This window comes from Hyperolius riggenbachi, chromosome 10, assembly GCF_040937935.1.
Source record: "Hyperolius riggenbachi isolate aHypRig1 chromosome 10, aHypRig1.pri, whole genome shotgun sequence".
NCBI classification, from domain to species: domain Eukaryota; kingdom Metazoa; phylum Chordata; class Amphibia; order Anura; family Hyperoliidae; genus Hyperolius; species Hyperolius riggenbachi.
The window spans coordinates 156059749-156082935 of record NC_090655.1 but is presented as its reverse complement, the minus strand read 5'-3'; the positions used below and the strand labels follow the sequence as shown (position 1 = coordinate 156082935).

Here is a 23187-nt window from a genome sequence, read left to right as displayed (position 1 = left end):
CTTGGTGGCTCTGACTCAGTCAGCACTGCAGCAACAGTTGTGTGCTGGGCATGCATCCTGCAGCTTCTGAACGGGAAACTTGAGATCAGGGGGCGGAGTTATAGAAACGGCTGAAATACGAGGGGACATGAAGGGAAGGAAGCAGGAGTTCAGCTCAGCTAGCTCCCTGCAAGTCTTCTGCACTCATCTGGCAGCAACAATGACTGAGAGAAGAGTGTGCAGCAGTAAGTGAACACCAATCCTGGCCCTAATGAAATGAAAGGAAGGCAGCCTGAGGGAAAATTTCTCCCTTCCCCCTGCCCTGAGCAACTAAGGAAGAAGTCTGGGTGAAGGGCCCACATGACCTCTGTAACAAAAAGGGGGGTGCTAGAGCACCCAGAGCCCCTCCCTCTGCACGTGCCTGGTGGACTGCTGAATTTAGGGGGTATTCCTCTGAGACTACCCAGGAAAAAGAGAACCTACCTAGCAAAAGGGAGTACTTGTGAAGTAGAAGGCTGTGGTCACTGAGTTTTGATAAACAAAAAAAATCAAAACTGATCTTTACAGCGCCACAGTTATTGTACAGTGTTTTTTGCAGTGATCAGAAAAAAAAAATTCTGTCACTGCGGTGGGGCGGGTGAGGGTTTGGCTGGGTGATCAGAAGAGGGCCTGATTGATGGGTGTCTCTGGGTGATTAAAGTGGAGAATAGATGCAATCAATGCACTAGGGAGGTGATCAGAAGGGGGTCTGAGGGGGACCTGATGGTTTGGCCGAGTGATCAGGAGCCCACACGGGGAAAATTAGGGCCTAATCTGATGGGTAGGTGTGATAGGGGGTGACAGGTGGTGACAGGAGGTGATTGATGGGTGTCTCAGGGTGTGATTAGAGGGGGGAATAGATGAAATCAATGCGCTGGGGAGGTGATGGGGGGGGGGGCTGAGGGTGATCTGAGGGTGTGGGTGGGTGATTGGGTGCCCACAAGGGGCAGATTAGGGTCTGTTCTGATGGGTAGCAGTGACAGGTGGTGACGGGGTGAGTGATAGGTGATCAGGGTTTGATTAGAGGGGACAATAGATGCAAGCAATGCAATGGCAAAGTGATCAGAGGGGGGTCTGAGGGCGATTTGAGGGTGTGGGCAGGTAATTGAGTGCCCACAAGGGGAAGATTAGGGTCTGATCTGATGGGTAGCAGTGACAGGTGGTGACAGGGGCTAATTGAAAGGTGATTGATGGGTGATCAGTGGGTGATTAGAGGGGAGAACAGATGTAAATAATGCACTGGGGAGGTGATCGGGGAGTGAGTCTGAGTGCGATCTGAAGGTGTGGGTGGGTGTTTGGGTGCCCGCAAGGGGAAGATTAGGGTCTGATCTGATGGGTAGAAGTGACAGGTGGTGACAGGGTGATTGATAGGTTATCAGGGTGTGATTAGAGGGGAGAACAGATGTAAACAATGCACTGGGAGGTGATCTGAGGGTGGGTCAGCGGGCGATCTGAGGGTGTGGGCGGGTGATCAGGTGCCCGCAAGGGGCAGGTTAGGGTCTGATCTGATGGGTGACTGTGACAGGTGTTGACAGGGGGTGATTGATGGGTGATTGACAGGTGATTGACAGGTGATCAGTGGATGATTACAGGGGAGAATAGATGTATACAGTACACAGGTAGGGGGTCTGGGAAGGATCTGAGGGTGTGGGGGGGTGATCAGGAGCCCCCAGGGGGCAGTTTAGGACCTAATCTAAAGGGTAGCGTTGACAGATAGCGACAGGGGGTGATTGATGGGTGATTAGGGGGGTGATTGGGTGCAAACTGGTCTGAGAGGGTGATTGGGGGGGGGGGGGGGGGGTCTGAGGGGTGCTGTGGGTGATCAGGGGGCAGGATCAGTGTGCTTCTGTGATTACTAGAAGAGCTGCCTCCTTCCCTGGTGGTCACTCGATCACTGGGACCCAGTGTTGGTCGTAATGGAAAAATCTACGCTTACGGATCATTACGCGTAATTTTACGCTATTACGCGGTTACGGCGTAGGAAATTATCTACGGTTCATCACTGTAATTACGCGTTAACTTACGCAGTTACGCGTAAGGATACCGTAATGTGGGCGCTTACGCTACGATGTTACGCGTAGTGCCGTAATACCCATTAATGCGTACTTTTTGACGCATACGGACGATGTGTACGCAATAGCCGTCAATGTGACAGCTATTGCGTACACATCATTTGTATGCATCAAAACGTACGCTTATATACTGAAGGGCGGAAGAAGATACTATTGGTTGCTTAGGATGTTGACTGTTGGGCTACTCTTAGAAAAGGGGAGTTTTTACGTTAGTAATTACTCGTAAAATGACACGTAAGTCTTCGTAAAATTACGTATACCTAGCAATTACGGTAGACAGCGTAATTTCAATACCACTTTACTGCTTACACGTAAATAATTACGCGTAAGACCGTAAGTTATGCGTAGCGCTTACGCGTAAATTTGCATTGAATTACGATGCGTAGTTACGCTCATGCGGAATTTCGGCCCAGCACTGCTGGGACCACCAGGGGAGGAGGCAGCCAGTATAATACACTTTGTTAGCTTAGCAAAGTGAATTATACGCGTAGTTGCGGCGAGATCAGGTATTTACAACCCGCCGGCACTTCTAATTGGCCAGCGGGTTGACGTCGCGGGTGGGCAGAGCCTAATGCCGGCGGATGCACGCGCATACCTGCGCATGATCCCCGACTAATCGGTCCCCCATCCCCAGGTGCCGCCGCCGGTCGACGTTACGCTGCTCGGGGGGAGCCACTTTGCCGCCGCCCGTAGAATACTCAAAACCAAAAAATGTAATAGTACTTATTCACCAACTTTTGGGTACAATTCCAATTGTAAAATGCTGAAAATGAGTTTAAAGAGAGAAGATGAAAATTATCTCCTAGGAGATAACTCAGGTGAAAAATTGAATTGCATATGGCCCTATGTGACTTTTTTTCCATCATAATATAATCAGTTTGTATTCCTCAGATGTGACAGGAAGCTTTTTTTTAAAGCCAAACTTTGAAAAAAAATGATTATACCTCCATAGCAAATGGCAAAGTGCATGGAAGTGTTCACAAATCCATGTATTTTGAATAAATGTATCACTGCCATGCACTAATGAGGATCATAAAGATTGATACAGGCTGTATGCATGTTGGGTAGCTGTTGCTATACACAAGGGCAGAGCTAGAACAAGGTCCTCCAGCACCCAAGGCTGAGGCAATAAAGTGCGCCCCTCCATTACTCCCCCCCCCCCCCCCAGCCGTCACACACTGATTGCTATTAGACTAAGATGCACCCTAGGGCCCCCCCAGCACCTTAATTTCTAGTTATCTAGCTTGCGGACACTATCATGTATCCCCTTTTCTTTTTTCTCTTTGCTTCAAACACAATAAGGGAATGATAGCTGAGTGAGTTGTGCGCCCCCTCCTACACTGCACCCTGAGGCTGGAGTCTCTCCCACCTCTGTCTCGGCCTGGCCCTGCACCAGAGGTTCTCGATGTGAGCCTTTATTAAGGGGCATAAAGAGCTTATTTGCACATTTGGGAGTTATGCACCATGGGAAACCACAGTTGCTCACTTAAAGCAAATACCTTCTGTTTTAAGAAGGCCAATTATACTCAGCATCAATCCTAATGTGAATGTTCTGTCTCTATTGGCCATACCAACTCAGGTCATGCTGATCATTATTAGACAAAAGTTTCCAACTGGCGATTGGGAGTAAATAGTTCACCTATGCAAGTAGTCACAAACATGTTCTTTGGGGTGAACTCCATCCCTGACTCTGAATAGCACTGAAAGAAGCCTGAACTTCTGTAATTTGGAACATTAACTATATTTTCCATTTCAGAGAGATTTTCTTAGTTTCAGCTTATCCACTCTTTCATGATATGGCGCTATTATGATGGAGGTGGGTCTTCCTAATATTATATATTTTGGGGATCTTTCAATGACTTTGCACCGCTGTGTATAATTAGTAGGGAAGTTAATATAGAATACTACCATTTTACATCAACTGAATAGCAATTTAATCTTTCCATTCCATATTGTAATATACTTATCAAATAATGCACGGGCTCTGTGGTGTAAGGTCAAGAGAGAGGTTCAGTGCCGATTAAGCAAGTGGGAGCACTCCATTTTTTGAAAGACTAGTTTAGGGGTGCACCTCTAATGAAAATAGGAGCTGCAATTGGTTTTTCATTGTCTAAAAGCAAGAGAACAAGGTAGAGGACCCTCTTAGTCGTGAGGGTGATGCACGTTTGTTGACATTTGTCTAAGCCTTTCCCTGACTGTTACAAAGACAGGCACTCAAGTTGTTACAGGGTAATGCAGGGTACCAGGAGGGTGTCCATGGCAGGGGCTGCATTGCAGTCAGTATCTAGAGAATCCGAAGATATAACAACAAAAGTTGTTTAGGCGATGCCTTTAATAACTAACTGTACTGTACAAGATTTCTTTGCAAGCTTTCGAAACTTTAAGTTTCTTCTTCAGGCATATTTCAGAACTGGATCAGGTATGGTTCTGATCCAAAAAAATATTCTACAGTTAGTCATTAAAGGTATTTTGTTATGTCTTCGGATTCTCTCCATGACTAATACTGGACCACACGCAACTAGTATCTAGAGAGTCTAAGTACAGCTACTCCCAAAAAACTTGTCACCACTTCACCATTACCCAGCCTAGCAGGTTAGTGTGGCGGCCATCTCCAGTTTGGGAATACTTTGCCCTGTGTGCAATGTGAGTGCAGAGGATGATTTTCCGTCATTCCGTGGTGAGCAGATGGAAGCAGGGTACTAAGTTAGGTACATCAGCACTGATGTCCACTTCAAGTGTGGGAGACATGTAATGGCAGGGATGGCTGGCCAACAGGGATACTCGGATAGTACTTTTTTAAAATCCGAATTGATCCAGATCCAGATACCCATATATCCGTGAACGCGGATATCCGAACGTATTATCCGCGGAGCATGCTTTTTTTTAAAGGGAAACACTAATTTATTATTTGGTGGACCTAAAATAGAAATAAAAAAAAGGCTGTAAATTAACGTCAGGAGTCAGGAGGACTAGGTTCCAGACAGTGGTCGACGGTCTAACAGCCTACATTGTGTCCAAAGTCCAACCGCACCAGTGGGACATCAAAGTTTTCAGCTCAGACATCTCCAAAAAATTAAAGTTATTGTAGTGGCGTGATAGCTGGTGGCAGGCTATTGTAGTGGCGTAATAGCTGGTGGCAGCAGAAGAAATAGTTTTGTGTGGACCCTGGTGTTGGTGGGTACCACAGACAGGAGCAGCAGCAGGATGAGTAGGTTGATGCAGCTATTGGAGTGGCGTAATAGCTGGTGGCAGCAAAAGAAATAGTTTTGTGTGGACCCTGGTGTTGGTGGGTACCACAGACAGGAGCAGCAGCAGGAGGAGTAGGTAGGTGCACCCTGGCGGTGGGAGCAGCACAGGCAGCAGGAGACAGGAGGAGAAGAAGAAGTGTAACGTCTGGCAGGCAGCATAGATAGTTTGCCATGGCACTTGTAGGTACTACGACTCAGTAAAAAATTAGGAGAGGTTCCAGGAAGCGGTCGTACTGCCGCAGTTGGGGCCTCCCCACAACTCTGACAGCACAGACACCTCCAAACAAATTACACAGCAATTGTGTTTACCATGGCACCTAGTGTGTTGATATCACGGCTGTCAAAATTTTTTGAACGTGCGTGGTGCCACCGGCCGCACTGAAGCACCTTTCGGACAACACGCTGGAAGGGTGTCAAGCAAGGAGTTCCAGGGCGTACTGCTCCAGCTCGTTCCAAATATCAAGGTGCTTGACCCAGTAATCCAAGGGGTCCACAGTGGTGTCGCTCTCAAGGCCACTGTAGGACCCCATATAGTCTGCCACCCGGGCAGGCGCTGGTTCTGGCTTTGAGAGCCAAATGCTGCTGCAGGCACCTACTAAGTTGGCAGCTGTACCGGCGTGGTGTACAGACAGTAGGTTTGATGGGTGCCTGCTGCTGAAGGACGCAGGCACCTGCTGCTGTGCTGGCTGGACTGTGACAGTAGGGGGGTTGGGAAGTCTGGGGGAAGGCTTCCTCCAAGCGCCGAACCAGGGACCACTGCAACTACCTCATTTGGCGCACAGGGTCTCCTCCTGCTGCAGCCGTGGGTCCAGCATCAGGGTGATCCACATGTCCTCCCGATCACGCATCTGTTTGACCCTTGGGTCCCTGTGCAGGCACTGCAACATATCCGCTGCCATGGGGAAGAGGGCTGCCATATCTGCTGGCACAGGATCTTCATCACCCCCATTGCTGTCCTCCTCCTCTGATTCCTCAGCCGCCCCCTGCTCTCTCCACCCCCTCACCACTGCAGCTGCACTCGGCTGTGCGTCCTCATCCTCAAGGTCAGGGACCTCCAACGCCTCCAACTCCAATTCCTCAACTTCATCCTCCTCCTCCTCCTTCTGCCGCACAGAGGTGGACTGTGCAGGTGGCTGCTGCTCCTGCTGGATCAAGTCTTTCTCTCCCACTTCCATCAGACCATCGAGGGCCTTGTGCAGCATGCACACCATGGTCACCCACTCACAAACTGATGCATGGTCCCGGCTGACCATGTTGGTGGCCTCCAGGAAGGGTGCCAGGACCAAACACACCAGCTGCATTTTTCTCCAATCAGCACTGCGTATGATCTCCGGGAGGTGGCTGGTCCTTAACACGGTGGCATCGGCGGTGGCTTTGGCCAAGTAATGGTTGACAGCCTGCCCCTGCTCAACCAGATGTTCCAACATGGCCAGGGTGGAATTCCACCGTGTTTGAACGTCTATGATCAGACGTGCCGTGGCAGGTTCAGCTCCTCCTGTACGGCTTCCAGGGCAACTGAGGAACCGCCCGAGCGGCGTAAATAACCCACCGTTTTCCGCGCCCCTTTCAAAAGTGGCTCCATCCCCTGGTAGGTGCCCAGGAATTTCTGCACCACCAGGTTCAGGATGTGGGCCAGACAGGGGATGTGGATGAGGCCTCCCTGATGGATGGCAGCAACCAGCTTGGCCCCATTTTCAGACACCACCTCTCCGACTCTGAGGCCTCTGGGGGTCAGCCAACGCCTCTCCTGCTGTTGGAGATTGGCCAGGATGTGGTCTGCTGTCAGGCTTTGCTTCCCCAGGCTGACCATCTCCAGCATCGCTTGGCAGTGGCAGGCCTTCACACTGCTGCTGAGGCAGGGGCGTTTGGCGGCGGTGGGTTTGCCAAAGGGTGGAACCAGAGCAGAGGAACCTGCTGCACTTCCCCTGACCCTGCTGTGGGGTGGCACCACCTACTGGCTTGACGATGCTGCTATCCCCTCTTCACCCCCTTCCACCAAACTGACCCAGTGCGGCATAAAATAAATGTACCGGCCTGTCCCGAAACAGCTGCTCCACGAGTCCATAATCACATGGACCCGCTCACCCACCGCATGATCAAGCCCACGTTTCACGTTGGCCATCGCAAAGCGGTGTAGTGCTGGCATGGCCGTTTGTGAAAAATAGTGCCAGCTGGGGACAGGCCAATCCGGCGCTGCACACTGCAGAAGTGCACGCATGTTGCTCCCCTCCTGCACAAAGGAATATGGGAGGAGTTGGGAGGACATGGCCCGTGCAAGCAGACCGTTGAGCTGCCGGATGCGAGGGCTGCTGGGAGGCTGAGCCTTGATGACAAACGACTCGCTCAGCAGGGCCTGGTGTCGCTTCTGGCTTGCACGGGAAGCCAAGGAGGGAGCAGAGGAGACCACTGAGGACTGGCTGCCTGAACAGGCCTCAGTGTCAGCAGGAGTGGCAAAGGGGGTTCTGGTGGTGGTGGTTTTGGCTTGAACACTGCCAGCACCAGCTTCCTTCAGCCTCTTGAACTCCTCATGCTCAATGAAATTTTTATTTGCCAGGTGGTTTATGAAGCTGGAGGTGCCATAGTTGGAGGGGTTGCAACCTCTGCTCAGCTTCACCTGGCACACCTTACAGGTGAAAAACTTGCTGTCAACTGATGGCAGATCAAAGAAATGCCAGATTGGGGATACAAATTTCCCCTTACGCCCTGATTGGGCTGCTGCTGCTGGTTTTCTCCCTGCAGAGGTTGGGGCCTGGAGTTGAGTGGTGTGGCTGGTGGTAGCGGCAGAAGATGAAGCAGCAAGCTGTGGGTCACCCCCCCCCCTCTGGCGTACCAATAGAGCATGCAGCCCCCCCCCCCCCCCACGGGAGCAGGGGCTGCAGGCCCTATTGTTACGCCAGTGCCCCCCAACAATCACCGTCACCATCTGTGACTCAGCCACATATCCCATTTTGCCCAGACTATCCCCCTCAAACTCAGTGGTAACAGCCCTGATTGCGCTTGCGTGGTCTGTGCTAAAGAGCGCACTGACTGAGGGTAGGCTGCCCACTGGGGTTGACATGACCGATGAGTCCCCATGCACTGCTGCTGGGCGGCTGCTCTTGCGAACAGGAGTGGTGGTGGGGGTGGAGCTCTCTGTTGTAGAGCTGGTGGTGCCCTGCTCATCCACCATAAGCTGCATCACAGGCTTGGCGTCTTTCTCCTCCAATTTCCGGCGCCGACCCTGCTCAAAAATTTCCGCTACACGCTGCTGCGCTTCTGCATCGTGACTTCCCCTATCAGCTGGGTGCCCAGTGCATCCACGGGCAGTGGCTACCTGCGGAATGGACATTGGTGCGGCAGAACTGCTGGCGGTTCCCTCTCTTCTTGCCCTTGCTCTTTCCCCAGGTGCCAGTTCCAGCGGACATGATAGTACAAGTTGAAGTTTGTGTGATGGATGATTGATGAGATGGAGGTGGGGTACTTTTACTTTATTGAAATTGATGTTGGAGTTTAATCAGCACTGAGTGACAGACAGCAGAGTAGAAGACAGTGTGCACACTAATGGTCTAGATCAGTGATGGCTAACCTTGGCACTCCAGCTGTAGTGGAACTACAAGTCCCATGAGGCATTGCAATACTCTGACAGCTCTAAGCATAACTGGGGGAGGCAGAGGCGTGATTGGATTTGTAGTTTTGTCACAGCTGGAGTGCCAAGGTTAGTCATCACTGGTCTAGACTGTCACACACACTGGCACTCAGCACAGACAGCAGCACTGCAGTAACCTGTAGTAAGATAACACAGTACTACGCTAACAACTAACTGCAGTACTAACTACACACAATAGCACAGTAATCCTATTCCCTAAACTAAGGCTAATAATAATAATACTAATAGCTAATAGCTAAAGGCTAATAGCACAGGGCTGGCCTGTTTGCACAACAGCACACACACAGACACAGACTGGACCTAGAGAGCTGCTGCAGCCTGAAGCAGCAGCACAGAGACTGACACACACTAACTAAAATCACAACACAACTAGCTATCTACACAACAATACAACAGTCTTATAGTACAGGTGTTAAGCTGCAAAAACGCTGGGTTTTTACACAGGTATGCACTTGCTTTAGCCAAACACAACACTGGAGATCTCTCTCAGTGGCAGTCTAAGCAAGGACGACTATTTCCATCATGGCCGCCGCTTTATATACGGGGGGGGGGGGGGGGGGGGCTGGCCAGAGTTCCCCTCTCTGATTGGTTGCTAGGGCTTCTGCTGGGAGCCCTCTGATTGGCTCAATGACGTCATCTCCTTAGTTACAGCATTCGGATCTGGATATCCGCCGGATATCCGCGGATATCCGGGTATGCTGCCAAATATCCGCATAAAGTTATCTGGATTTGGGCCCAGGTATCCAGGATCCGGCCGGATAGCATAAAAATGGTCGGATATCCGGAATCCGGATGAGCAACCCTGCTAGCCAGAGCCGGGCAGAGGCTGGGTGGGCTCCAGCCTATGAGCGCAGGGCTGCAGGGGCGGGGAGAGGGGAGCCGACATCTATATCTAATCTCTCCCTTTCGGAACTTGTGGTGCGCTCACTGCCCCCCCCCCCCCCCCCCCGCCCTCCTGGCTCTATAGCACAACCGTCCCATGTCACACTGTTTAGCTCTGCCCGCTCCAGCTCTCACTATAACAGCAGGGCCGCTAGCTGGTTGGACGGAGCAGTGGGTGGGCGGAGCTCCATGCCGGCAGTGTGACTGGATAGGCTGGAGCTGGTGTCAGTCAGGGAGATGGCACTTCCTGGTGGCAGAACTCAGGGAAACGTGCCTGTGGCTGCAGGAAGCAGCTACACGTCAGGTACTTATAGCTGTGCTGTTCCGAGCTGAAGCTTCTGTAGAATCATTTGTGTAGCAGTTGTTAGAGCCTCTCTTTCCTTACTATCCTGAGCTGAGTTATACGCGTCTAGTGAAAAATGGCGCCGGCAAAAAAATGGCGCCCCCTTCTGCCCGATATATGTTTAAAACGATATTTATCGTTTTAAAGGTTAAAATAGTGCAGACCTTTTAAACAAAATTTATCCTTTTAAAACTTTTTTTTTTGTCCTGCCTGAACGATATTTATCGTTTTAACCCCTGCTTTGCTGCCGTTTGGAAAATATCTGCCCGCCGGCTTTAATGTTTAATAGCAAAGCCCCCATTAAAAGCTAAAAACACCAAATTTGCAGGGAATGTTAAGAAGAAAATTGTGAACAAGACGAAACATTTTTTTTCAAAAAGACCTTATAGTTTTTGAGAAAATCGATTTTGAATATTCTTCTTCTGACCGTGGGAAAATTAAACGCCCGCCGACTTTAGCGGTTAATAGCAAAGCCCCTTTAAATGCCAGAAACACCAAATGTGTAGGGAATGTTAAGAAGAATAGTAGGAACACGAAGAAAAAAAATTGTTCAAAAAGACCTTATAGTTTTTGAGAAAATCGATTTTAAATCTTCAAAGAGGAAAATGTATCTATTTAAATCGCGTACTGACATTTCCGTGGCGGAAACAATTCCCGCCGACTTTAGCAGTTAATAGCAAAGTCCCTTTAAAGCCTAGCAACACCAAATTTGCAGGATATGTTCAAAAGATACTGGGAAACAATATTTAAAAAAAATTGAAAATTTTTATTTATTTTTTGTTTAAATTTAAATTTTTGGGTTATGTTCAGAGTGTAGAAATTTTTTGAAAAAAATGACGTGGGGTCCCCCCTCCCGAGCCTCTGTAACCCCTTGTCTCCCATGCCAAGCCTTCCCCTCCCCCCAGGAGCCCTTGTCCAATCCATGGACAAGGGGCTCTTCCCCACCTCCGGTGCCCCAGGAGGAGGTGGGGGCGACGACTCCCTGGGGGGGTTCATGGTGGCATCTGGGAGTCCCCTTTAACCTCCTTGGCGGTCTGATTCTTTCCAGATTTTAGGGTCTAAAAGCGGTGCAATTTTTTTCACTTTTTCAGACCCTAAAACCTGAAAAAAATCATTCTGGCAGGGAGATCTGCAGCAAAATAAAAAAAAAAATGTACCTTCCTGGGCTCCTGTGCTGCAGTTTTCTCTTTGCCCACAAGATGGCGCTAATATACATATAAACAAACTTCTCTATATTTCTCTAATATAGAGAAGTTCGTTTTCAATATTAGCCCCGCCCCTGATGAGGTCACGCTGCCACCACCGCTCTGCTGCCATCACCACGGCTGCGCTGCTCCAACTGGCTGCCGGATCCCCGGAAGAATAGCGGGGACATAGGGGATCCCGGTGGCCAGGGAAAGACCCCACACTGCCGGGGAGAAAGGCTGGAGTCTCGCTGCTCAGCGAGATCGCGCGCGGGACTCCACAACTACAAGTAAAGCTCTGCAATGCCTACCCCGACCTGAGCTCGGGATCACCGCTAATAGCTTCTTTTTTCTACCCCGAGCTCAGGTCGGGAAAACCGGCAAGGAGGTTAAGAAGGGGAACCCAGATGCCTGCCCCCCTCCCAGGAGAAATGAGTATAGGGGTGCAAAGTACCCCTTACCCATTTCCATAAAGGGTTAAATGAAATAAAAACACAACAACGAGAAAAGTCCTTTAATGTTCTAAATTAACCAGAAATACTTACCTGTACCTTTAAGAAAAAATTGCCACGCCAATTAGGTCCCACGACAGTATCCTCTATCTTGCGATCTTCTGATACATCTTGATTGAAGATCTCCGCCGCCCCGACACCACACACGCCGCCTCCGCCGCACTGCTCTCAGCTATACTAAGTATAGCTGAGAGTGCGTCTATACAGACGCATTAACGCTAGCTGCCGCTGCCCTCCCTGCCTCCCCCCACCTGTCACCCTTACCCATGCTGGCACCCAATGCACCCATGGGTGCCAGCATGGGTGAGGGTGAGGGTGACAGGTGTGAGAGAGGCAGGGAGGGCAGCGGCAGCTAGCGCTAATGCGTCTATATAGATGCACTCTCAGCTATACTTAGTATAGCTGAGAACAAAAAGCATCTTTAAATTTTGGCTCCAAGGCTCCCCATTGGTTCCTTATCATCCAATGGGGATCCTCCTGATCCCCATTGGTCTGTTAAGGAACCAATGGAGCTAAAATTTAAAGATGCTTTTTGCTCTTAGCTATACTAAGTATAGCTAAGAGCAGTGTGGCGGAGACGGCGTGTGTGGCGTCGGGGCGGCGGAGATCTTCAATCAAGATGTAACAGAAGGTCGCAAGATAGAGGATACTGTCATTGACGTGGGATTTTTTTCTTAAAGGTACAGGTAAGTATTTCTGAAGATCGCAAGACAGAGGATACTGTCGTCGTGGGACATAACAGATTATAGCGCGGGACCTTTTCCGAGGATAATGGCGTGGGATTTTTTTCTTAAAGGTACAGGTAAGTATTTCTGGTTAATTTAGAACATTAAAGGACTTTTCTCGTTGTTGTGTTTTTATTTCATTTAACCCTTTATGGAAATGGGTAAGGGGTACTTTGCACCCCTATACTCATTTCTCCTGGGAGGGGGCAGGCATCTGGGTTCCCCTTCTTAAAGGGGACTCCCAGATGTCACCATGACCCCCCCCCCCCCAGGGAGTCGTCGCCCCATCTCCTCCTGGGGCACCGGAGGTGGGGAAGAGCCCCTTGTCCATGGATTGGACAAGGGCTCCGGGGGGGAGGGGAAGGCTTGGCCGCCCCTCCCCCCCGAAGCCCCCCCATACCATGGACCATGTGGGCTGGTATTGCTCAGGGTGCGAAGCCCCAGTCGGCCGGGGCTCCACATTCTGGCTATCCCAGCCTGCATGGGAGACAAGGGGTTACAGAGGCTCGAGAGGGGGGACCCCATGTCATTTTTTTCAAAAAAATTTCCCACACTCTGAACATAACCCAAAAATTTAAATTTAAACAAAAAAATAAATAAAATTTTTCATTTTTTATTTTACATATTGTTTCCCAGTATCTTTTGAACATATCCTGCAAATTTGGTGTTGCTAGGATTTAAGGGGACTTTGCTATTAACTGCTGAAGTCGGCGGGAATTGTTTCCGCCGCGGAAATGTCAGTACGCGATTTAAATAGATACATTTTCCTCTTTGAAGATTTAAAATCGATTTTCTCAAAAACTATAAGGTCTTTTTGAACAATTTTTTTTCTTCGTGTTCCCACTATTCTTCTTAACATTCCCTACACATTTGGTGTTTCTGGCATTCAAAGGTGCTTAGCTATTAACCGCTAAAGTCGGCGGGCGTTTAATTTTCCCACGGTCAGAAGAAGAATATTCAAAATCGATTTTCTCAAAAACTATAAGGTCTTTTTGAAAAAAAAAATGTCCTCTTGTTCACAATTTTCTTCTTAACATTCCCTGCAAATTTGGTGTTTTTAGCTTTTAAGGGGGCTTTGCTATTAAACATTAAAGCCGGCGGGCAGATATTTTCCAAACGGCAGCAAAGCAAGGGTTAAAACGAAAAATATCGTTTGGGAGCAATACAAATATAAATATAAACGATAAATATCGTTTTTAAAGCCCGCCACCGTTTTTTAGCCGTCAAAAACGAAAAATAACTAGCGATAGTGGTTCTCTATGGGGCGCCGTTTTTTAACTACGATAACTGGCGCCATTTTTAACGGACCCCGAGTTATACAGCATCAGGCAAATGCTGCGTGTTGGCACCGCTGTCACCCGACCCTGCTCAGCTAGGAAACAAGCAGATAAGAAGAAGGAATGTGAGGAGCATGTGAGGGGACCCAGCATCCCTACAGATGTGCATACTCCTCTGGACACAGGCTGCTTGCTCTGGAATGCTAATTTGTATATACTCCAGCATTATTGTTTAAAACTATACTGAAAGTGCTCATTATGGCCTGGGGGACTCTGTAATTCTCTGGGTTATCTGTGCCTGATAGCTCCCATTCATACAGTTTTAGGATGTTAACGCTCCAGTATCCCATCAATGCATCTCGCATACCTTCCTGATTGGGGGGTTTGCACCCGCCACCCTGTGCTCACCACAGCCCCAGTATTTGCTGCAGAGTAGGGGCGCAGCAGTAGCCATGCTTATCTTACCTCCTCAGGACTCCAGCAATGTCCTCTGCTGCTCACCACTCACTCCAGTGCCTGATTCTCCTGCATAGCAGGATTACACACAATTTGAGAAGTTTGGAATGCTGGCCAGAGAGCGAGCAGTGATTTGTAGTAGATGAACGGACATTGAGCACCCAGAGAAGGTGAGAGCTACTGCTGCACCCATACTCTACTGAAAATACTGAGGCTAATGGAGCACAGGACAGGGAACCATTAGATACTAGGGAGGCTTTTTGACGAAGGGAGAGCCACTAGACATCGGGAAAGCTAGATAATAAAGAGAGAGAGGACCATCAACAGACACCAGGGAACTTTATAGGAGAGGGGTGTGGTATATATGAAATTAGGGTGTGGCCAGGGTTGGATCATAGAGTCCCTTTTTCCTGGTTTCAAAAGTTGGGAGCAATGGCCAATATGGGGGGGGGGGGCAGATTGGAATCCCAGCCTCTAGTGCTGGAGAACCTTGTCCCAGCCCTGCTGCTAGCCAACAGAGTGGAGAGTTGCAGATCTCCCCCTTCACTTCATGATTCCCTAACACTAATTAAGTTAGTGTTAGGGGTAGGTTAGTGTTAAGCTTAGATAGTGGTAGGTTAACATTAGGAGTAAGTAAGGGGGGTTAGTGTTGGGAGTGTACAGCGGTAAATTAGCATTAGGCATAGGTAAGGGGCTGGTTAGTGCTAGGAGTAGGTAGGGGTAGGTTAGTGTCAGGCTTAGATATCAGCAGATTAGCATTAGGACGGAGTAGGTCAGTGGGGTTAGTGTTAGAGGAAAAGTTTGGTAAAGCAATAATAGAATATTAGTATGGTAATTCTTTTGTAATCTGTTATGACAATTATCTAGCACTCAATAATAGAATATCAGCAGCACCTTCTTTTTTCTGCTGCACTTTATTTTACATGTTATACAATTATTTATTCTAAAAACTGTGTATGACTACTTACGCCTTAAAAAAAAAGTTTTGATGAAAGGAAATTCTTAGTTTGATTGGCGTATACTTGCCCAACACGAAGTAATGTTCATGCCTTTCTCTTTATATACTCAAAGGTTGTCATCAAGGGCCAGGCATCTGATGGAAATCTGTTACAAAATCATAAAAATAAAGTCTGCAGTGTTTCCAACAAAGAACAAAATGTCTAGATTGGCATTTTTAATTGCTTAGATATTTCGACTTCTGCAATTTTGTTCCATCTGTCTGTATTTCTTATCACACCTGACAAGCCAGGCTTTTATTGCAGGGCTGCCAGGCTTCATTATTTGTTATGAGATCTGACAGCTTTGAGGTTAAAGAGTAGACTTAATAACAGTTTAACACTTAGCACACTGCTAATTAAGCAGTGGAAAGTCCGTTATCTAATGAGAGCTTTAAACAAATGATGTATTTTTATGCAAGTCACGCTGCTGTATTGCAGAGTGACTGAAAACCGAGGGTGTCAGAGTTTACATTTGATTGAGTAGGAGGCATTCTGATTGAGTGTTATTTAGACAGCAGCTGTTCTAGTTGTGAGATATTGAACTAGTTGTTTCCAAATGTGGTAAGCAATAAGCCTGTCTCATGTGCCTATGGTAACAGCATTCACATAGCATTTCATAAGAATGATTGCATTGACAGCACTACAGAAAAACGCCTATGAATTGTATCATATTCTTTTTTTCACATATTTGTTGTTTGAACAAAAAATACGGCGTAATTTTGTCAGCAATAATCTGTTCGTGTGAAATATTAAAAAAAAAACCTTTTCAAACAGAAGATCTTAAGGCAGCTGCAAAAATGAAAAAACAAATGAATATTTCATTTATATAATGTAGTAATAAATCTAAGGTACACTGACCTCACTTGAACAACCCAAATGGTATCTAAACAAGGATACTGGGATACTATTAAAGGAACATAAATCATCCAACAAAATTGTCTGCTGTGGGTTAAAAAAGAATATGCTTTACAACATCTTAAAATGCATATGCTAAAAATATCCCTATTAGGGTATCCAAGCAAACGCCTCTATGTGCACCCTATCTTAGTTTGAGCATGCTACTTTGTAACTTGTGATCAAAGGATATAATGATACCTGTCTGAGGCCTGCAGACCAAATTAGTCATGAATAAATCCAAGAAAAATCAATCAATGTCCGAAAAGATCTTGCATTCACTCTCTCAAATTCATATATTCATGATGGTGGTCCTAAAATATCCACTTCTTCATAATTCAACAGTACAGGAATGCTATGGACTCCAGGTATCACCCATATAACATAATTGGTATTGTAAATGTCATGCAGGTTTACAGGATTGCAGGGCAAAGTTCAGCAAGCAATATGCAGCAATAACATAGTGTGTGTCACTGTTGTTATATCAACCAGTTTGCAGCATCCATGGACAAAAAGGGTTGTGATGTGTCATCCCGTCTGGCTAGATTCTGGGGACAGTCCATGGATACATCTATTGCTTGGGGAGATCTCGTAACTACTCGTGAGCCCATCACTGGCTACCTATACTGGGGGCAACTATACCTGTCTACCCTATACATGTGGAACCTATACCTGGCTACCCACCTATGCTAAGGGTGAAAATTTCCGGGTGCTGTTTGATCATTCCAAATCGGGGTGGGGAGGGGGGGGGGGGGGGGGGTTAGGCGCATCCTCACAAGTTTGCCTCAGGCAGCAAAAAGTCTAGAACCGTCCCTGTCTACATGTTAAAGAAATTGGAAAAGTAGGGTACTTTTGGATAAATATTTTAAATGCATGTTGATGCATTAAAGTCGCAAATTAAAATGCATAAGGGCTTTTTCACACTTGGAGCTGATATATGCATTTTGAAGAATTGCTCCTAGATTGCATTTAGCAAGTTAACATGAAAGTCTATTTGACTTTCATGTTAACTTTCAAATCAGACAAAGCATTCCAGAGCGTTCAGTTGTAATGCGTCTGGAATCTTCGTAACGTCCAGCCGAGGCATTCTTCTGTCAGATGAATTAGAACTATCTCTGCTAATCAGCGTCACATTGCAACTTCCCGTGTTCACGCCGCAGGTCATAACGCGTGCATGAAATCGGTTCGTGCACATGGTCTGTGGGGAGGTGCGCATAGGTTTACCGCATTTCCCGTGGCTCGGCGTTTGTCTCCGTTTACTTTAAAAACCCCCGATACAAAGCAGTGGTCGGTGAGGTTGGTGCAGCCGCAGTATGTCCTTTGGAGTATGCAAGCACTCCCGCGGGAAGACATAACCGGTGTGTATGCCCTCTGACTCACACATACTGTGTGCGCATGCGCAGTATGTTTGCTTGGGCACCGGTGACTGTGTGCGCCAAATATGTCTTCCCGTGGGAGTGTGCACATACTCCTGCGGACATACTGTACTACGACTGTGCCAACCCCACCGACCACTGCTTTGTACTGGAAGCTTTTTATTATTAGAACAACAGAGACAGGCACCGGGCCACGGGAGGTGTAGAAAGCCTATGCACTCTTCCCTCTCCCCTTCCTCCTCCGCGCACACACACACACACACCATCAATTACAAAATTACTTATGGGCTAAGGTATCCTTTAAGCCTTGTACATACATACAAATCATGTCTCCTGATGGGGATTGGCACCCAATCCATCAGACAACATTGGAGGGCTGTGGCTGTAAAGATGCATTGCTAGTATGCAGGCTAGCATCTTGTTCTGTTCCTATGCAGGAGGGGGGTGGCTGACTAAGCAGTGATGTCATGCATCAGGGTAAGTGGGGACAACAATGCTCTTGGCTGTCACTTGGTAAAAAGGGATTTTACAGGCAGATCACTGGCCAAGCATCTGAAGGGGTCAGGGGCAGCTGTACACTTGCTGAAATCTTAGCAGAAGAGGTTGTTATTGGCCACCTTGGCTGAGCTTAAGGCTTTGTACACATGTTAGGTTGTTCTTGGCCAAAGTGGCTTGTCCTCCTCTGCCTCTGGCTTGGCCCCCTCTGCCAGAAAAACTATCAAATGTGCAATGGCCCCAATGCATTGGCAAGAATTGGATTGTCTGTTGGATTGTCAGGCTGAAGGTATTGTTCTAGTTCCTCTCATGTTCTGTAATGTGCTGTGCCATCATCCTTCCAACATCGGCCATAGTAAAAGAATGCATTGCTAGCCTGCAGGTGACATATCTGTATAGCACTTGGCCTCGATCTGTAGTTTAAGGGATTGACTCCAGAATCTCTGTAGGCAAGTCTTTTAACATGTGTATGTGGCTTTGGCCCTTATTCATTAAACATTTCTCTTAATATTTTTTGCAGAAGATGTTTTCTCATTTCATCTAAAAATACCCTTTTTAGCATCTATGAAGTGAAAAAGTACTAAAAAGTAAGCAAGGAAAGTAATCTCAAACATAAGTTCATTTGCGACCACTTTTTTACTTCACTTTTTTGCTTGCCAAGGGCTGTAAATGTATATTATTAATCAGTTGTGAAAATATCTCCTGTGAAAAAAAATAAAAATAATTGAATCAGGCACATCACATTTTTTTCCCTTATCTTTTCTTACCTTTCCTCCGGTCCCCTGTTGCCACTTGTGGACCTCCCAAAGAATTCCGACAATGGCTTGTTAGAAATCTGATCAGGGCCGTGCTGCTCTTCGAGCACAAGTACAGCTGTATTGTTACTGCGCAGGCCCGGCCAAGCTTATGCAGGTGCAGCAGGACTGTGCTTGTGCCAGAAGAAGAACACAGCCCAGATGTTAATGACTGTCCAGGCGAGCTTCGACTTGAGGTTCACTTTAAGATCCTGTTCAAGCTAAAAGATTCAAAACAATTTATTTATGAAGATTACTTTCTTGATGTCCTAGTTCACAATGCCAGTTTAAGAAAAGTGCTTAAAAGTTAGATTACCATTTAATTGTCTAGAGCAGGGCTGTTCAACTCCAGTCCTCGAGACCCATATACATGCTAGTGTTTAGGATGGACTAAGAAATGAAGAATGTACTGAAGAATGGAGACTTTACTTAATGAACCAAACCTTTCCCGATTCAGTCTCATGTGTGAGTACCTCGGCCATCAAGGACGGGATTGTAACAGCCCTGGTCTAGAGACAAAGTCATTATACTTGGTGAATGACAGGTTTTTAAATGTGACTATTAGGATGACATTATGCAACACATTTTGGTAATAAGTTGTTTTTCTTGAAGACCACACTGATTTGTGTTTTTCTTCCATTTAGGTGTTCGGCCACCGATATGAACCACCTCCAGGATAACTCTAGAAATATGCAACTGCATTCAAAAGATACACAACCCTATTTTAATAAAATGACTCAAAAGGACGGCGTTGGTTTTTCCACCTCTAGGGCTAGTTCCATTCCGATCATACCCTCGGTGGGGCTAGATGATGCCTGCATGCAAATGCAGAATGCTGCTGAAGTGACAGGCATCAAACTGTTCAAAAACTCCTATTCCACTGAACTTGTGAAGGTGAACATTGTACCTAGCAACTGTCTTATAGCAGAGCAAAAGGAGGTCAACATTTTACTGGAAACTGTACAAGAGCAGATACGAATTCTGACTGATGCCAGAAGACGGTCAGAGGACTTAGAAATGGCCAGCGTAGAGATTGAGGAAAGTGCCAGTGAAAACACAGCATTTCTACCACTAAGCCCAAAAGAAAAAACTGAACAGGAGGCACAATTTGTCTTAAGAAATGAAATGCATAGGGACTCAACTCTCCATGTGTGATTTTGGGAAAGGACCTTTCTGTCTGATGCTTAGTGTAAAAGAATAAATGGAACACAAACAAAACAGAAGAGAGGATACAAATTATTTATATGCATTAATTTAAGAGCATCTACATAGGAGAAACCAAATAGTCTATCGCCCTCATATCATAGTGTTTTCTAAACAAAATATTTTTTTAAGGGAAAGAAAAGTTCAAAGAGAGGCAATGCATTCACTGGGCACACTGATGTGTTAAATGATATATTCTGTTATTTTAAGACCCTCCCCCCCTCACCTTTGAGAACTGGTATGCATATGGTACACTGATTTGAAATGCTTCAACCTTTTTAAAGGTGCAAAGAGCTTTGAGCAACCACCGGGGGTAAATTAATCTCTCCACTCAAAGGGCCAAAAGCATCATCATTCGGAAACCATAACTGTATTTTGTTATATGATTTTATTGACAATGAAAGTAAAAAAAATATGCCACAAAATATCCCAATGAAACAATTACAATAATCATGTGTGTTCGGTTTTCCTGTTGTGTTATTTTTTTTTTTTCTGTGTTTGGTAATTCTGGTTACTTAACATTCACATGTGCCAAAGTACTTGTTTGCCTATTCAGAAAACAAAAGAGGTGCCTGACAAGAAACCAAGAACTTTTTCAGATGCAGGCATGCTATCCTTGTTCAATACAATCACTTGGAATTTTCAGCAAAATAAAGGTTATGTTTCTTAATCACTAACTAATATAGCATAAGGGCTATAGATTTCTAAATGATATATTTTTTTATTTGCGGTTCACCTTTACTGAAACTATCCGTCTTAACAATTTTGGTCAGAAGTTTAACGCTTCCTATAGATGAGCAATTAGAATATACTGAGCAAAGGAAAAGTCCAGACAAAATGTATTGATTTCACCATGGATACAACATGACTTGGAAGTGTGAGAATATTCATATAAATATCTGCCTGAAGATGATGGCCACTGAGATATGTATCCATCATTCAAGTGTACCTGGAATAGAGTGAAAAGTAGTAAATGAAGACTGGATCCATGTACTTGTACTTACATTCTCTTAGGGCCCTTTTCCACTAGCAGTTGCTAGCGTTCACGCTGAACGCTAGCGATTGCTGAATCGCAATTCCGGCGATTTCCCGACGTTTGTGGCCACGATTTTGCTATGCTATGTACTGCATAGCAAAATCGCGGCAAATATCGCTCCGCCGCGCGTTCGCGTTCCCGTCAAAAACGAATTGCGGTAGTGGAAATGACCTACCGCGATTCCTATGTTAAAAAGCAAACCGTAGCGATTGTAAAATCGCTAGCGGTTTGCGACTTCACGATTCGGCCAGCGCAAACGCGCTAGTGGAAAAGGGCCCTTAAGGCTCAATTTCTACTAGAATGCCACATCTGTTTCTGAAATGGATGCGGCACCATGCTGGTGTGAGATTGCATCAAAGTCCAACACCCCTGACATTGCACAGCTGTAGGTATACCAGATGTGGTGTCCCAAAAAATTCAGGAGGCATTTTTTTTCACTGTGCACAAATTTGTAAGCAGCCTATTGATTTCAGTGGGCTTTAACTCTACATTCAATTTTGCACGTGATGAAATGGACAGTCCTAATGGGTTCTCCCTCTTTGTTAGTACACGTGTAATTCTTGGAATAATGAATACAAATGGGATATTTGCAAAAAATTGCATCACTTTCATTGCTCAAAATGAGCTGATCAATATTAAACATGCTGTGCCTATTCAAAACACCCCTTTCCCAGTGCTACCCCCTTATAAAAACAAACATCATTAGTCCATATTGCACAACCCAGCCCCTAGCAGCCAATAAATATAATCCCATGTATTAGTGCATTATAAACCACCTAGGATAAAAGAGCCACTACAGGCTAATTTCCTGGTAACTGAATGTATACCAGCAGGCCCGCCATCAGAAATTGTGGGGCCCCCCATACATCATCAGGCCTGCCCCCGCCGCACCACCCACTGGCCCACTGGCTGCTGAACCCACCCAATAGCCACCCCACCCCAGTGCCTGTAGCGTAAAAAAATGTGCATGGCTCCGACACCAAAGAAAGCGACGCACACAGCATGACGCAGTGAAAAAGTGCCCCCCTCTGTGTCACCTCAGTTTGTGCAACAGTGAGGTTAGTGTTAGGTGTAGTGATGGGAAGGCTTGTGTTAGGTGTAGCAGTGGGTAGGCTAGCATTACGTGTAGTGGCAGTGAAGATAATGTTAGAGATAGTAGCAGGGGTGGGCCAAGACTTCTTCCTTTTCTCCTCCGCCAGGGACCATTTCCTGCTCATCTTCCATTAACAATCACACAGAGCAGAACAGAAGTAGTACTGGGGCCTATGCCTTCCAGCGTTAGATCACTGATGTTCTCCCACTGCAGCCACTAGGCCTCAGTCTTGGTCTGAGTTTCATGTGACATGCAGAGATGTTTGGGCTGAGAGGAAGGCTTACATCTAGTGGATGCAATGGAAGAGCATCTGTGACCTGACGCCACAGGAAGAGGCAAGACCCAGCATTACTACTGCTGCGCTGATTTGTGGGTCTGTGGTAGGTGATAGCCATGGGAGCAGAAGGAGACCTTGGTGAAGGTGGAAAGGAAGAAGTCTAGGTGCCCAGGCCTGTTCGGGATCAGATGAACACTCGTCACAGATGGATGGGGGGCAGTAACTTACAAAGAGGTGACCCATGAAGGTTTCAAAGAGGGGCATTGTGATCTGTAGGTACACCCCATAGAGACTAAGTACATTTGTAAAAAAAATAGTCAGACATATAGAGAGAGCTAAGAGGGTAGGGGGAAAGAAGAGACACAAAGAGAGAGGGAGAGGAAGAGAGAGAGAAGAGGAGAGGAGGGGGGGGGGAGCAGAGGGAGAGAGAGAGAGGGATAGAGAGAAATGGAGGAAGAGAGGGGAGAGAAGGGGAGGAAGAGGAGAGAGGAGAGGCGGAGAGGAGAGGGGGAGGGGGCGAAGAGAGGAGGAGAGAGAGAGAGAGAGGGTATAGGAAGAGGAGGAGAGAGAGAGAGGGGATAGGAAGAGGAGGGAGAGAGAGAGAATAGGAAGAGGAGGGAGAGAGAGAGAATAGGAGGAGGGGGAGAAAGAGAGAGAG

The 23187-nt window shown here is 46.9% G+C and overlaps 1 protein-coding gene across 1 annotated transcript in view; it reads left to right on the top strand.

Moving 5' to 3' along the window:
* NRG3 (neuregulin 3) overlaps positions 1 to 20764 on the top strand; it is a 1594638-nt gene extending 1573874 nt beyond the window's left edge. Inside the window, exon 9 of the mRNA XM_068255045.1 lies at positions 19565 to 20764. Coding sequence (XP_068111146.1) covers positions 19565 to 20075 — 511 coding nt within the window. The 3' untranslated portion in view covers positions 20076 to 20764. The remainder of the gene's footprint in view (positions 1 to 19564) is intronic.
* The last annotated feature ends 2423 nt before the right edge of the window (positions 20765 to 23187 follow it).